This window comes from Podarcis melisellensis (genome assembly GCF_964234715.1).
Source record: "Podarcis melisellensis genome assembly, chromosome: 8".
In the NCBI taxonomy this organism is placed as follows: Eukaryota; Metazoa; Chordata; class Lepidosauria; order Squamata; family Lacertidae; genus Podarcis; species Podarcis melisellensis.
In genome coordinates, this window is record NC_138540.1 from 37,986,252 (window position 1) to 37,998,985 (window position 12,734).

The following is a 12,734-nucleotide window of genomic DNA, read 5'->3' on the forward strand; positions in this document are numbered from 1 at the left end:
TCCAGTGCCGAAGGCTCATTTACACGTTACCCAGGAACAGAGGGAGGTGCAAGCTCTCTCTGCACATGGACAAGTGTTTCTGTGACAGGATGCACATTTGTTGCTTTGTAAAACTCAACTACTATGTTCAAAGACTGTAAGCTCCCTAAGTGTTACATGTGAGTAACTGTACAGGTATATGGCCCTACTGCCTCTGTACACAGGTATACAGATTGTGCACTCGCTGAATCCAACATGTGGAAGCCTCTCTCATTAGGACACTGTCAGTATTTTGAGGGAGTGGTGTGGGATTGCTCATTTAAAGTGGATTAAAGCACTCTGTCACTCTGTCACAACACATCAAAACACACACACACACACTGGAAAAGACCTATCTATCATCTATCTATCTATCTATCTATCTATCTATCTATCTATCTATCTATCATCATCTATCTATCATCTATCTATCATCTATCTCTATGTCAACTAGGCCTTTTCCATTTCAGAAGGTGACAAAGTTTGTAATGAACAAATGACTAAAGTGAAGATGTTTAAATACGACACCAGTCAATCAGATCAAATGTTTACTGTCATATAACTGGCCCACAAAACAACCAGAATGAATGTTTGGGTATAATCTAGCCTCTGTGTAAAAAATTAGCATGATTAGCATGGGTTACATGGAGGAGCCCTCAGAGGTCTTCTCACTGTGGGGCATGTCTTATGCAATATAAGCCATGAACCACCAGAGGGCACCCTTTCACTACTTTCCCTTGCCAGCTTTCAGGATAACACCCACACCCAAAACCTGGCAACCTGTAAGATAAGAATTAAAAGAGTATCTCTGATTGCCCTTCTCTCATCACCAAGCACATCTCAGCTGGCTCTCACACAGCTGGGATCAAGTGATCCTGACTCACAGGGTGAACATCTCTCGGATTCCATAGTTGTGACAAAACCATAATCTGATGAGGGTGGCTTTGCTGTCCCCAAAGTGTGAGTGGGGAGTCGTGTCCCCAGGAATCTACATGTACAGCAAGAACATCTGAAGAGAAGGAGCCTAAAGTTTCAATAAAAAATTATATGGGGGGTGGAATGAAGATAAGGAGACTTCATTCTTTGTTTAATGATTTCAGCAGCCTGATTCATGTGCTATAAGACCTCATCTGCACTGTTAAAGCGCAGTGTAGGGTGGAATTTATATACCACCCTACACTTGGATTTCTCAGGGCGGTTCACAGAATAAAATCAAAATAAAAACAACAACCCAATAAACCCCCCCCCAAAAAACCCCCACACATTTTAAAAGGGCATAGGATCCTCACAACATTTAAAGTAAGACAATCAACAAACCTAGACAGGAGCCATTCGTTGGAAAGGCCATGATTTCAGAAATGTTTGCAACAATATTTATTGGCAACTAAATTGGCCAGATGCTTTTCTGATACAAAGACAAAAATTGCTTTGAAATAGGAGTGGGAGGGGGAAATTAGCTTTGGTTGTTGAGCAGATGTCATGCTGGCAACATGACCTGGAAAGCTGTCTGTAGACAAACGCTGGCTCCCTTGGCCTGAAAAGCGAGATGAGCGCGACACCCCATAATCGCCTTTGACTGGACTTAACCATCCAGGGGTCCTTTACCTTTACCTTACTGACTCCTATCTGTTTATCATGTCAAAATATTTCTCTCCGCAGGTTCTTTTGTATCTCAAGAAACAAGAAGCAATTAAAGCCCCCCACTGCAGGCTCCCCGCCCTGCCCCCCCCCGATGAAATATGTAGTCTGAGAACCAAGTCGTGGTGAACTCAGTAAGCCTTGCTTCCGAGTAAACATATGCAGGACCAGGCTTCAAAGCATACCGGCTGCCTTTTGATCAAATTAAATGTCTGTGTTTGCATTTTGGCTTAATGAAATGTCAGGTTAACTTCCCTCCTAATGAAATGTCCACATTTTCAAGCAGATGGCAAACACACCTCCTTAATGTCACAAGAGGTTTGGCTTCTGACTTCCTGCAAATAGTAATCGAGGGTGAGACTCTTAAGCGCTCACAGCCTGCTACAGTGCGACCCGAGAGGGAGAATTTCTTTAGAATTATTATTATTATTTTACAACTTGGGCTTTTTTCACTTTGGCTTTAAAAGTAATGGATGAAATGGATGAAAAAAGGTCACTGAAATGAAATAGCTCCTCTATTGGCAGGGCAGCTGACCATCAGGCAAAATTTGGTTAGGATATCTTACACATTTTTTTGCAAACCTTAGCTGGCTGGAGAACTGCATTACAAAATTCTGGTACGTGCGAATTTCAATGGCTAGTTGTATTACAGTTCACAGATTGTCCTGGAAGGTGTGAATTTAACAGATTCAGCCTTAAATGCATACCAAATTGAATTTCCCTTCCCCGGCTGTTGAGCATGTTCTTGGATGCATGACCCCACATACCTAATGGAGGTCTTTGGTGTGCTAAGTGTGCAGCGTTCAGCCAGTGAACCTGGCTAGAGGATAGACTTTACCTGTTGTAACCACACAGAGAGAGATACTTGAAAGTAATAAAAAATAACAAAATAATTTCTGGAAGTGCATAACTTGGATAGAATTGTCTCTAGTTCTAACCTAGCTAATCTTGCTCCTTTGCTCTTCGAGAGTAGTTCCAAGGCCACCTCTCATCTTGAGGTCTGAGAGAGAAGTGTGAGAAGGAGGAGGAAGTTGTAAACAGGATGCAACCATAAGACATATCAGTCTAACATCAAAGAGATAGGGAGGTCAGCTGAGAGGTTAAAGGCACAGGGACAGTCTGGGAATCTGGAGGTCCCTCACTCTGTCTTTGGTTCCCAAATACAGAGGAACACCTCATTTCAACAATTATAAAAAATGATTCAGAAACCATTTGGAGTTTTTTATCTATGGAGACACCTCATCATTTAGATGTTTATTTAAAAAGCACATAAAACCCACAAACTTTGAAGAGGAAACACCACACATAAACAGGAAACCATAAAGCACATGGAAACAATATAGCAACCTTATTTGTTAATTTGAAAGGCAATATCCTACCTATGGCTTATCGATTGCATTTTACTGTTTAGATTGTATAGATTTTACTGTATAGATGGCATTTTACTGTTTTCCCCTGATATTTGTTGTTTAGGACCCAGAAACTCAGATATTCTCTGCAAGAGTTCTGTTCAAATGAACCCCTATGTTTTCCCACCCACCTTCTCCCAACAGAGCTTCTTTAAACTCATGTGCAGTTCCAGAAATGTAAGTTGCAATTATAGACATAACTCTAGTAAAAGTACATTTCCTCCTTCACTGAATTCTTGCTTGCTTTGCACATATGTGGCTATCAGCCCTATTTCCTTGCACTTAGCATTGGACGACAGTCCAACACAAGATTAACCCTGGAAGCTGGTCCATTAGGTCACTGCCATACCAGCCACAGTGTGCACTCAGTCAGCCCCCACCTGCCTGCCTTCTTGCAGAGGGTGGCACTGACCACCAGCTTCCTCCTCCTTAGTCTCAGTGTTGCCTCTTGTAGAACTCATCAGGGAGGTGGATGGAAACAACACTAGACTTATCTGGCTCTAGTTGTCATTGGCTCTGGCGCCACCTACTGTTCGGCTCCTGCCTTACACCCTAACAGCCCCAATAAGCACCAGCCACTATGTTTAAATCCAAAGGGGATGTCTTGCTCAATGGATGCTGCACAACATGGACCCAAACTTTTGAAAAGGATACCATTTTCTGTCTACAAAAAGCTGTACTCTAGAGTAGGGATGGGAAGATATGTCAGTTTTAGTTTACTAAGTTTATTGTTTTTCCAGTCTTAAATTCTGTTCTCCACATTTCGCAGCAATTTGCGACTCACTCAAAAAAATCCTAATGCAAATTCATCACTCTTTTAGAGCTAATTTCTCCTGATAAAAATAATGTTTGCTTCAACTCGCTTGTGGAAACAACTCAGAGGTTATTAAGAAGAAAAACGATAACAACAAGAAGATTGGAAGATGGGACTTGTGAGCATCAAAGCAGCAAAAATATGAGATGATTGGACCCTTACGGAGCTCAAAGCATGGGTACCCCCAACAATTTTTTTTTTAAAAAAATCGGTAAAATATTTGGATTTTATGATATGTATTGGTATAATTTGGATTAATTAATGTGACATGATTGGATTTTTAAATGGAAAACTTAATAAAAATTATTTATATATATAAAAATTCTCCTGATAAACACTTTTTGTTTTTTGGCACACAACTTTTACTAATATTTACATTTCTGCAAGCACTTTCACCTGGTAAAATGCACTTTGGTATGTTATTTTCTCCAGCATGTCCATTTCTATCCACACTTTCCCCAAATGTATGCATTTTTTAAAAAACAATTGGTTGGAGAACTGCATTGCAAAATTCAGGTAAGAGTGGCATTTGAAGGAAAGCTGTGTTTTGGTTTGGATATTGTTGTGGAAAGTGCAAAATTGATCAACTTTTCTTATGTGCATTGAACTGAATTTCTCCTTTATCTCTACTCTAGAGCACTTAGTTTTTGTATTTGATGCCTTTCTACTCCTCTTTTCCACCTTGGAGCAGCAGCCAAAGATTTAAGATAAAGTAGCCAGGTCAGTGCCTAGGACCTAACGATCGTATGGTCGGCGGTTCGGATCCCCGCGGCGGGGTGAGCTCCCATCTTCGGTCCCAGCTCCTGCCCACCTAGCAGTTCGAAAGCACCCCTAAGTGCAAGTAGATAAATAGGTACCGCTTTATAGCAGGAAGGTAAACGGCGTTTCTGTGTGCTGTGCTGGTGCTGGCTCGCCAGAGCAGCTTCGTCACACTGGCCACGTGACCCGGAAGTGTCTCCGGACAGCGCTGGCCCCCGGCCTCTTAAGTGAGATGGGCGCACAACCCTAGTCGGACACGACTGGCCCGTACGGGCAGGGGTACCTTTACCTTTACCTTAGCCAGGCCCTAATTACCTTTAATTAGAAATTGCAGCAATCCATACACCTTCAGTGCACTTTCTCTCCTGAGAATCTTAGGAGTAAACATTCATTACACAGTTGCTGAATCTACAGCTCTAATTTTTAAAACACTGAACTAGTACCAGTCACACACAAAAGCCAATAGCAGCAGATCCAACTCCTATTTTAAGCACAAAGCCAACCATTTACACCATCATGTGCAAATAAACCATATTATTTTATTTTTAATTTATTTCCTATAATATTCACATAGTTTCCACTCCAGAAGACTGCTTCCAACCAAGGTGGCCAGATAAGGACAAGACAGGCATTTGTTAGGTTCAGATAGACAACACTAGGCAATATTCTGTAGAGTGCAAAAATATTATAAAATGGCTTTTCAGTATAGTTACAAGGCCAAAATCCCCTGAGTGAGCACGTTCCCCTTTCTGAACACACACACATTTATTCAATAGACAAATGTATTCTGCTGAAGAACCTTCAATGATAGTTAGCTGGCTGGTAAAATAGCCTGTGAGGATACTATCAGACCAGCTAGTATGATGTTGTGATTAGATCTCCTGCATTAAAGAAATAAATAAAGACAATTTCAGCTCCGTGAGGATGGGGTTACAGATCTGTATCAGTGTTTTGAGGATTTTCTCTTCTCAATCTATACACCCTCCTCTTCTATCCTACCATCTCCCCGGTTGAAGTTAGCCCCAGGACACAGGCCAAGAAAGGTATCAGAAGAGCTACATGTCTGCCTGGTTTCTCAGTAGGTACAATGCAGACACAGTCAATTGGGAAATGACCCTTAAGAGGGCCACAAATGGAATAACAGTGAGGAGCAAAATTATGACTATTTTGGTGACTGATACAGTCCCTGTACAGCTGTCCCTGAACGTTGAGGGCGTCATCTGATCAGTCAAGACATCAAGTGTCCAATTGGAAGAGTCACTGCTGGTTTTGGCATGGGAGTGAGGCTGTTCCCAAGCAAGGACCTCCTCTTACCTTCTTCCTGCTTAAGTGAGGGATAAAAGAGTACGGTCCACCAGATTTCTCTCATATTACAGCCATGATGTGCTTTTCTTTTTCGAAAGAAAGGGGGGGGGGTCAATCAAGGTGGTCATCCAATAGACCAATCAGTACACAGAACTGAAATCAGATACTAATTCAGAGAAGGGAAGAGGAAGGTGGAGGAAGGCATAGACTCTGGGGGTAGAATGAAGGGGTAGGCAAGGACAACTATAAAAAAAGGAGACAGCATAATCTTTCTTCTGATACATAGGTCACCCCAAATGCAAGGTCCAACCCTATTAATTTATGATCTTACATTTCCACTTCTGCTCCAAAAGGCCAAGTTAGCTTAGCGCGACCTGTTTGCTAGTCCATAAATAGTTCTTAACTGTTTGGAAACATTTGCCACAAAGGCGGGGTGGGGGTGGGGAATCAATGGCATTCTTTCCAAGAAAGTAAACATTGTATTGCATTTTGCCTCAGTGCAAGCAGCCCAATGAAACAGGGGTGCAATTAATGCAGCCCAAGTGATAAAAATAAAAATAATAAATAGAATAACTGACTCATTAAAGCTAGTTGGATATTTTTTAAGCAATTAATTTTTTTATCTTTGCCTTCTCTGATAAAAATTTAAAAACAGCATTTTTTTTAAAAAAAGAAGAAAATCCGTATGTTCTTTATATTAAAAATAAAATACAAAACATCAACACATACACAAATATATTCGGCCTTTTAGTTTCAATCTTCTTTTTTATCAGAGACACTGACAATGGAATGGTCATCATCACTGGCCTGAGGACAAACTTTATTCCTTGGCACCGAAGCAATTTCTGAAACTGGGGTTTTCGCAGTCGGCGTGCTGCAAGTAAATTCTGTCTCTGGAAATATTTGGCAACGCTGTAGCTCGAGGTATGTTGTGAACAGTTTGGCGTATTCAGGATGTTTCAGAGCAAAATCCTTGAACTCTTCTGAAAATCGAGAGGCACAAGAAGTTATTTCTAACACTGGGGGAGTTTGGGCATTGCGTTAAACCATAGCTTTAGAATGAGCTTCTGCTTTTGCTGAAGTGCACCTCATCATGTCGTCTGGACTGATAACCCGTGGTTTGACTGAGACTAGCCAACGTCAGAACACGTTCTGGGAAATTGGATTGTTTAAACAAACCACAGTTAATATTAAGCCACAGTGTTAGGTTCAGACAAAAGTCTACTGTCCATGTTTCCATGTCAGGGTAAACTGGCTCTGTTCAGGAGCTCCAGTTAGGAGCTTCTGAGTGAAACCCATCTGAGTGACTGGGCCTTCCTTTCGGCACTAAATTCAAAAGCTGCTAATTGCAAGCTCTACTTGTTAAGGAACAATTGAGATTGCACTTTAAGTCTTCCAATTGTTCTTTTTCGGCCGCAGCTTTACCTCCCCGACACCTGACTCCCCATGACATCAGATGTGGGGCAGCTAGGCTTGGCTGGAGGAAAAGCAGCCTTGCAGGGCAAATAAATACCTCTGAGAACCCCAATTTGGGCTGGAGGTTCCTCCCCCCTGCACTAAACTATTATTAAGGGTATGTCTAGATCAGCCTTTCTGTATCTGTGGGTCCCCAGATGTTGTTGAACTACAACTCCCATCACCCCTAGCTAATAAGGCCAGAGCTAAGGGATGATGGGAGTTGTAGTCCAACAACATCTGGGGACCCACAGGTTGAGAACCGCTGGTCTAGATAGACCATTTACTGCACATTCAATCTGATTTGTTTGCAAGGAGATTATACGCCACTTGCTCTTTAAAGAGCCTTCATTCTCATTTGCTTGCGGGGAGGTTTGATGACGTTGCGGGTGTCGTTCCACACTTTCCAGAGCATTTCCCCACCGCTTTCCATGTCACAAAAAGTCCAATCTTTTGTGAAAGGGAGTTGGTTGCTAAATACCACTAAATCCACTCTAAATGTATAACTTGAATCCCACCTGAAAAGAGCAACAGACTGGAAGCGCTGGAAGCGTGATATCCAAAGTTGATAGTTTATTACAACTTTTAGGGGGCACTATACGTACCACAATAAATGCTTAGAGGGCCGTAGTTACACTACAGATGTAAAAGGAGGTCCACCTTGTTGAGCTATCATTGGTTTCTGAACAGAAATACTGGGACTGTAGGCAAAACCTAAGGATTCACCCAGTCAACTTGGCATCCTCAGGTCCAGGCAACAATTCCTAAGGAAGCCATGACACTTTAGGCTTGGTGACACTTACCATAGGAGAGCTTTTTAGAGTTGTCAGCATCTATTTCCTTGAACAGATTAGAAACGTCGAGGCTAGGAAGCCCAAGAGCTGAACGCATAATTAAGCTAAATTCGTCTTCGTTTATGATGCCATCTTCATCGACGTCAAACAGCTGGAGAAAAGAGGCACATGCTGATGTTTCGCAGTGGGAACTGTTGTTACATTGGGAACAGCCAAAAGGGCTTTACTGTTAAATAAGTTAAGGGAATTATGGAGGAACCCTCGACAGATGGAGGGTGGTGGCACGGCACATCAAGGGAGGGTTAGGAATTTGAGCAAACCATAAGTAAAGGTAAAGGTACCCCTGCCCGGACGGGCCAGTCGTGTCCGACTCTAGGGTTGTGAGCCCATCTCACTTAAGAGGCCGGGGGCCAGCACTGTCTGGAGACACTTCCGGGTCACGTGGCCAGCATGACGAAGCTGCTCTGGTGAGCCGGCACCAGTGCAGCACACGGAAATGCTGTTTACCTTCCCGCTATAAAGCGGTACCTATTTATCTACTTGCACTGCTTTCCAACTGCTAGGTGGGCAGGAGCTAGGACCGAAAGATGGGAGCTCACCCCACCGCAGGGATTCGAACCGCCGACCATGCGATCGGCAAGCCCTAGGCGCTGAGGTTTTACCCAAACCATACATCACTGCTTAAAGTAATGTGAGATGGGCACTCCTGATAAGGCTGCAGTTGAGATAAAGAGTTTAGATCAAGAGACTAGATAAATATAAGCATTTGCTAATTTATTAAATACATGAACTTTCTTCAAATGAGTCATTTGAAGAAATGACTCATTAATCAATCATTAATCAATAAGATAAATATTTTTTAAAAAGAAAATAAAGGAAAACAATCCCATATGGAGCCATTAGGCATTTTTTATTTCATCAGGAAACTGTGGCTGTATCTACACGCTGCAGCTTCTGTGAAATAATTTAGATTTTAAAAATCCCCCCCCCCCCAGTTTGCAGCAATCTATCTGTTATGTACTGAGTTGAATAGGATCCAAAAGGCAGCAGTCTGATTGGTCCTAGAACTATAGGATTCAGAATGCAGCTGAATAAAGAGCATGAAATCCACTCTCGACTCCGAGTATATTTCATTATCTTTTTAAAAATATTAAACCCATTGACAATAATGGCCATGGCTACTCTACTAAGTCCATTGATTTCAATGGTTCTACTCTGAGCAGTACTTTGTTAGAGCCCCCCCCCCCCATGGATTTTGAAAGTTTATATGTATAGCGGAACTCTTTTTGGAGTTAAGATGCTAAGCTTGAGGACTTACCTGAAATGCCATTTGAATGGTCTGTTCTGTGTTGGCAGGGTTGCAAACCACGGACAAACCAATAACGTACTCTCTGAAGTCTATGGTACCATCTCCATTCTGTAAGAAATGCAGGGCAACATTCAAAGGGTATGTGCTGCTCTCCCCTACCTGACATTATTGGGCCACATTCACAGCATATATTTAAAGCACTATGACGCCACTCTAATCAGCCATGGCTTCCCCCAAAGGATTATGGAAGCCGTAGTTTGTTGAGGGTGCTGAGAGTTGTTAGGGGACCCCTATTCCCCTCACAGAGCTACAGTTCCCCCAAAAAATCTACCATCAATTCATCTTCACAGCGAATTCTACTTGTCACACCACAACCTACAGAACATCACAGGGCAGTGACACAAAAATGGGTGTTTTCTGCTGTTGCCCCTCTTCTGTGGAATGCCCTCCCCTCTGTTATATACATAAAACGGCAACCACCAGCTCCTTAGACATCTTGTGATGATTTATCTTTTCATCCAGGCTTTCCCTGACCCATAAGAGTGGACTGCTTAATATGTTTTGGGTCTTATACATTTCTTGGGGTTGCCATATTTCAAGGGGTAAAAAAATAGGGACACAAAAAGTTGTTGAGCTTTTTTAGGGCAATTGCGCCCGTGCCAGAGCCTGAACCAAAGCTGCTGGTGTGCACACACACACAACCAAAATCCTAGACATTTGTTTAAAATGTAAAATTCCCCCCAGATGTGCATGAAGGACCCCCAAAATAGGACATGTCTGGGAATTCCCAGACATATGGCAACGCTAACATTTCTGCTTATTTTGCTTTAATATGCATTTATTTATTTATTTATTTATCTATCTTACAAACTATATCCTTTATGTAAATATTTATATGTGTAGTGTATGTGTGTGTTTCTCTCTGCTTGTATGCACCCATACACAATATTCTAGTGCAAGGAACAGGCTCCTTTTCAAGCCACTGGCTATATCATCTGAAAGAGGCTGGCATACCAGCCCTCAGGAGGCTGGCCAGTTTCCAGACTTTAAGGCAGAGGAAGGGATGGGCTCTGCCTTAAAAGAATGGAATGTGTGCAAACTGGAATTAGCACATTTAACTGCCTCCCTCCCACCCCAATCTGCATCCCCAGTAAGGGGAGAAAAAAGTATTTCTACTCTTGGGAGCAGGGAGAGAACAGGCTTGCAAAGACAAATAAAAGTTATTTTATTTGTTAATGTAGCAAAGATCACAAGCCTAGATTAGTATTTTCTCTTCTTTCCTGCCTCCTGTACTAAAAATAAAGGATGGATTTGTAGCATACTGGTACTAGTGTGTTGGGTTGGCATCAAAAGTCGATGTCAATAGATACCTGCCAAATCCCTTTTGCCATTACCATCATGGAAGAATTAGCCAATTTTCGTTTCTCCTATTTCTAGTCTTAAAGTGAAATTCTCTGCACCACTGCAGCAATCTGCAAATTTCCTTTTCAAAAATCTTCTATAAATTCACCAGCATGTGAATTCCTCCTGGTAAACATGCAGTTTGGACTAATATACACATTTCTGACAGGCAATGGAATAATAACATGCAATTTTGTGTGTTATCTTCAATAATGCTTGCATTTTTATGTTCTCATGGATGCAAATATGAAAGTTGTAGGGAAAGTATGCAGAAAATGCCCAGTGAAGCTTCATGAGCTAAAGAGAGGTTAACTGTCAAAACTGAAAACACAATGAACCCTCATTCCTCCTATATGCATATAAATGTAAGGCAACTGTCATGTTGCAGTTCACCTGCCTGCCAACAGGTGGCAGGCAGGCGAGCAAGCAAGTTGTGTGGGTAGGAGGAGGCCCGGGTGGGCATTTTAACAGAAAGGGGGACACACTTCAAAGAGCGATATGGCAAACTGCTCTTTGAATCTTTCCCCTCTTCTTTAAAAAGGGGTGGGGTTGCAGCAAGTGGTCGGGGGAGGGCTTGAAGTGAGGTATTAGGGGATAGGCAAGGGGCAGGTGATGTGTAAATGGAAGTGAGTTGACAAAGAGCTTGGTGGGCAGGCAGGGTTGGCAATTGGAGTGAGAAGTAACCATAATTAAAATGATTTTGAGTGTTGTTGCTTTTAGCACCTTTGATAGAGCAAACATACATTTGGAACTTCCTAGAGATGGAGTGCCTGTTGCGAAGACAGCTAAGTCAGTGATTATCCCCCCACTCCGCCATCACCTACTTCTCCAGTTCCAAATGGCCCCCTCCTAAAACAGCTCCTCTTTACGAAAAGAAAAGAAAAATAGCCAGCAAGGATTGGCTGTGCACATCATACAATGTTTACAGCGGCCCTCCCAGGGCAGCTGCAGCTATTCAAATAACACCATTCCAAAAACCAATATGAAGAACAACTGACATGGTAGGGCGTTCCCACTTTGGGTGGGGAGATGAGCCATGCCAAAAATAGGTGTCTGGGTTTCTTAATTTGAGAAAGGGCTTGCCAAGAAAATATGAATCATCTCTGCACACTCCGTTTACTAAACACGCAAACACCTGGGTTTAGGTCTGAAAAAGAAAAGGAGAGGAGCCAGGATTCAACATAAAGTCAGAACTGGTAACATGGTGGAAACATGAAGAGGTGGTTTTAGAAGAGGTGCAAACCTGGGGCATGTACAAGAAAGGGAGAAGAGAAGTTACAATGTGGAGTTCAGTGTTCTCTGTGTGTGTGTGTTCTATCTGTCTGTGCACCTCTTTTCCTTCTCCCCCATCCTCAAAGGTAGAAGGTCAAATACGTAGACAGGCGATGTCGCTGCATATTGTGATGCCAATGTGGTACCATGGAGAAAGGACCTGGTTTGGTATAAGGCACCTGGCTTCCTTTGTTCATATATGGACAAGGCTATAGCTCAGTGGCAGAGCATCTCTGCATGCAGCAGGTGAAAGATGCAATGCCCAGCATCTCACATTGACCTACTGCAAGTCACTCTGCATGAAGCTGCCCTTGAAGGCAATTTGGAAACTTCGACGGGTTCACAATGCAGTGACCAGGTTACCAGCTGAGGTCTCATTGATGGCTCCTGTTTAAAAAACAGCTGCAAGAGGCATGATCACAGGTCAAAGACAGATTTCTGTTAGGTGTAAAACAACAGAGGAGGGTGCAAAGCAGAGCTGGGGAAGGGTGAGAGTCCTGAGGGCCAGAAATAATGGTCTGGGGGGCCACATGCATCTCCCAGGGCCAAAGGTTCCCCAG

At 42.6% G+C, this 12,734-nt stretch overlaps 1 protein-coding gene across 1 annotated transcript in view; it reads right to left on the bottom strand.

Moving 5' to 3' along the window:
- Window positions 1-5,157: 5,157 nt before the first annotated feature.
- LPCAT2 (lysophosphatidylcholine acyltransferase 2) overlaps window positions 5,158-12,734 on the bottom strand; it is a 35,418-nt gene continuing 27,841 nt past the window's right edge. Inside the window, exons 12-14 of the mRNA XM_081924056.1 lie at window positions 9,511-9,609; window positions 8,202-8,343; window positions 5,158-6,926 (exon numbers count right to left, since the gene is read on the bottom strand). Of these exons, the coding sequence (XP_081780182.1) occupies window positions 6,697-6,926; window positions 8,202-8,343; window positions 9,511-9,609 (471 nt within the window). The 3' untranslated portion in view covers window positions 5,158-6,696. The remainder of the gene's footprint in view (window positions 6,927-8,201; window positions 8,344-9,510; window positions 9,610-12,734) is intronic.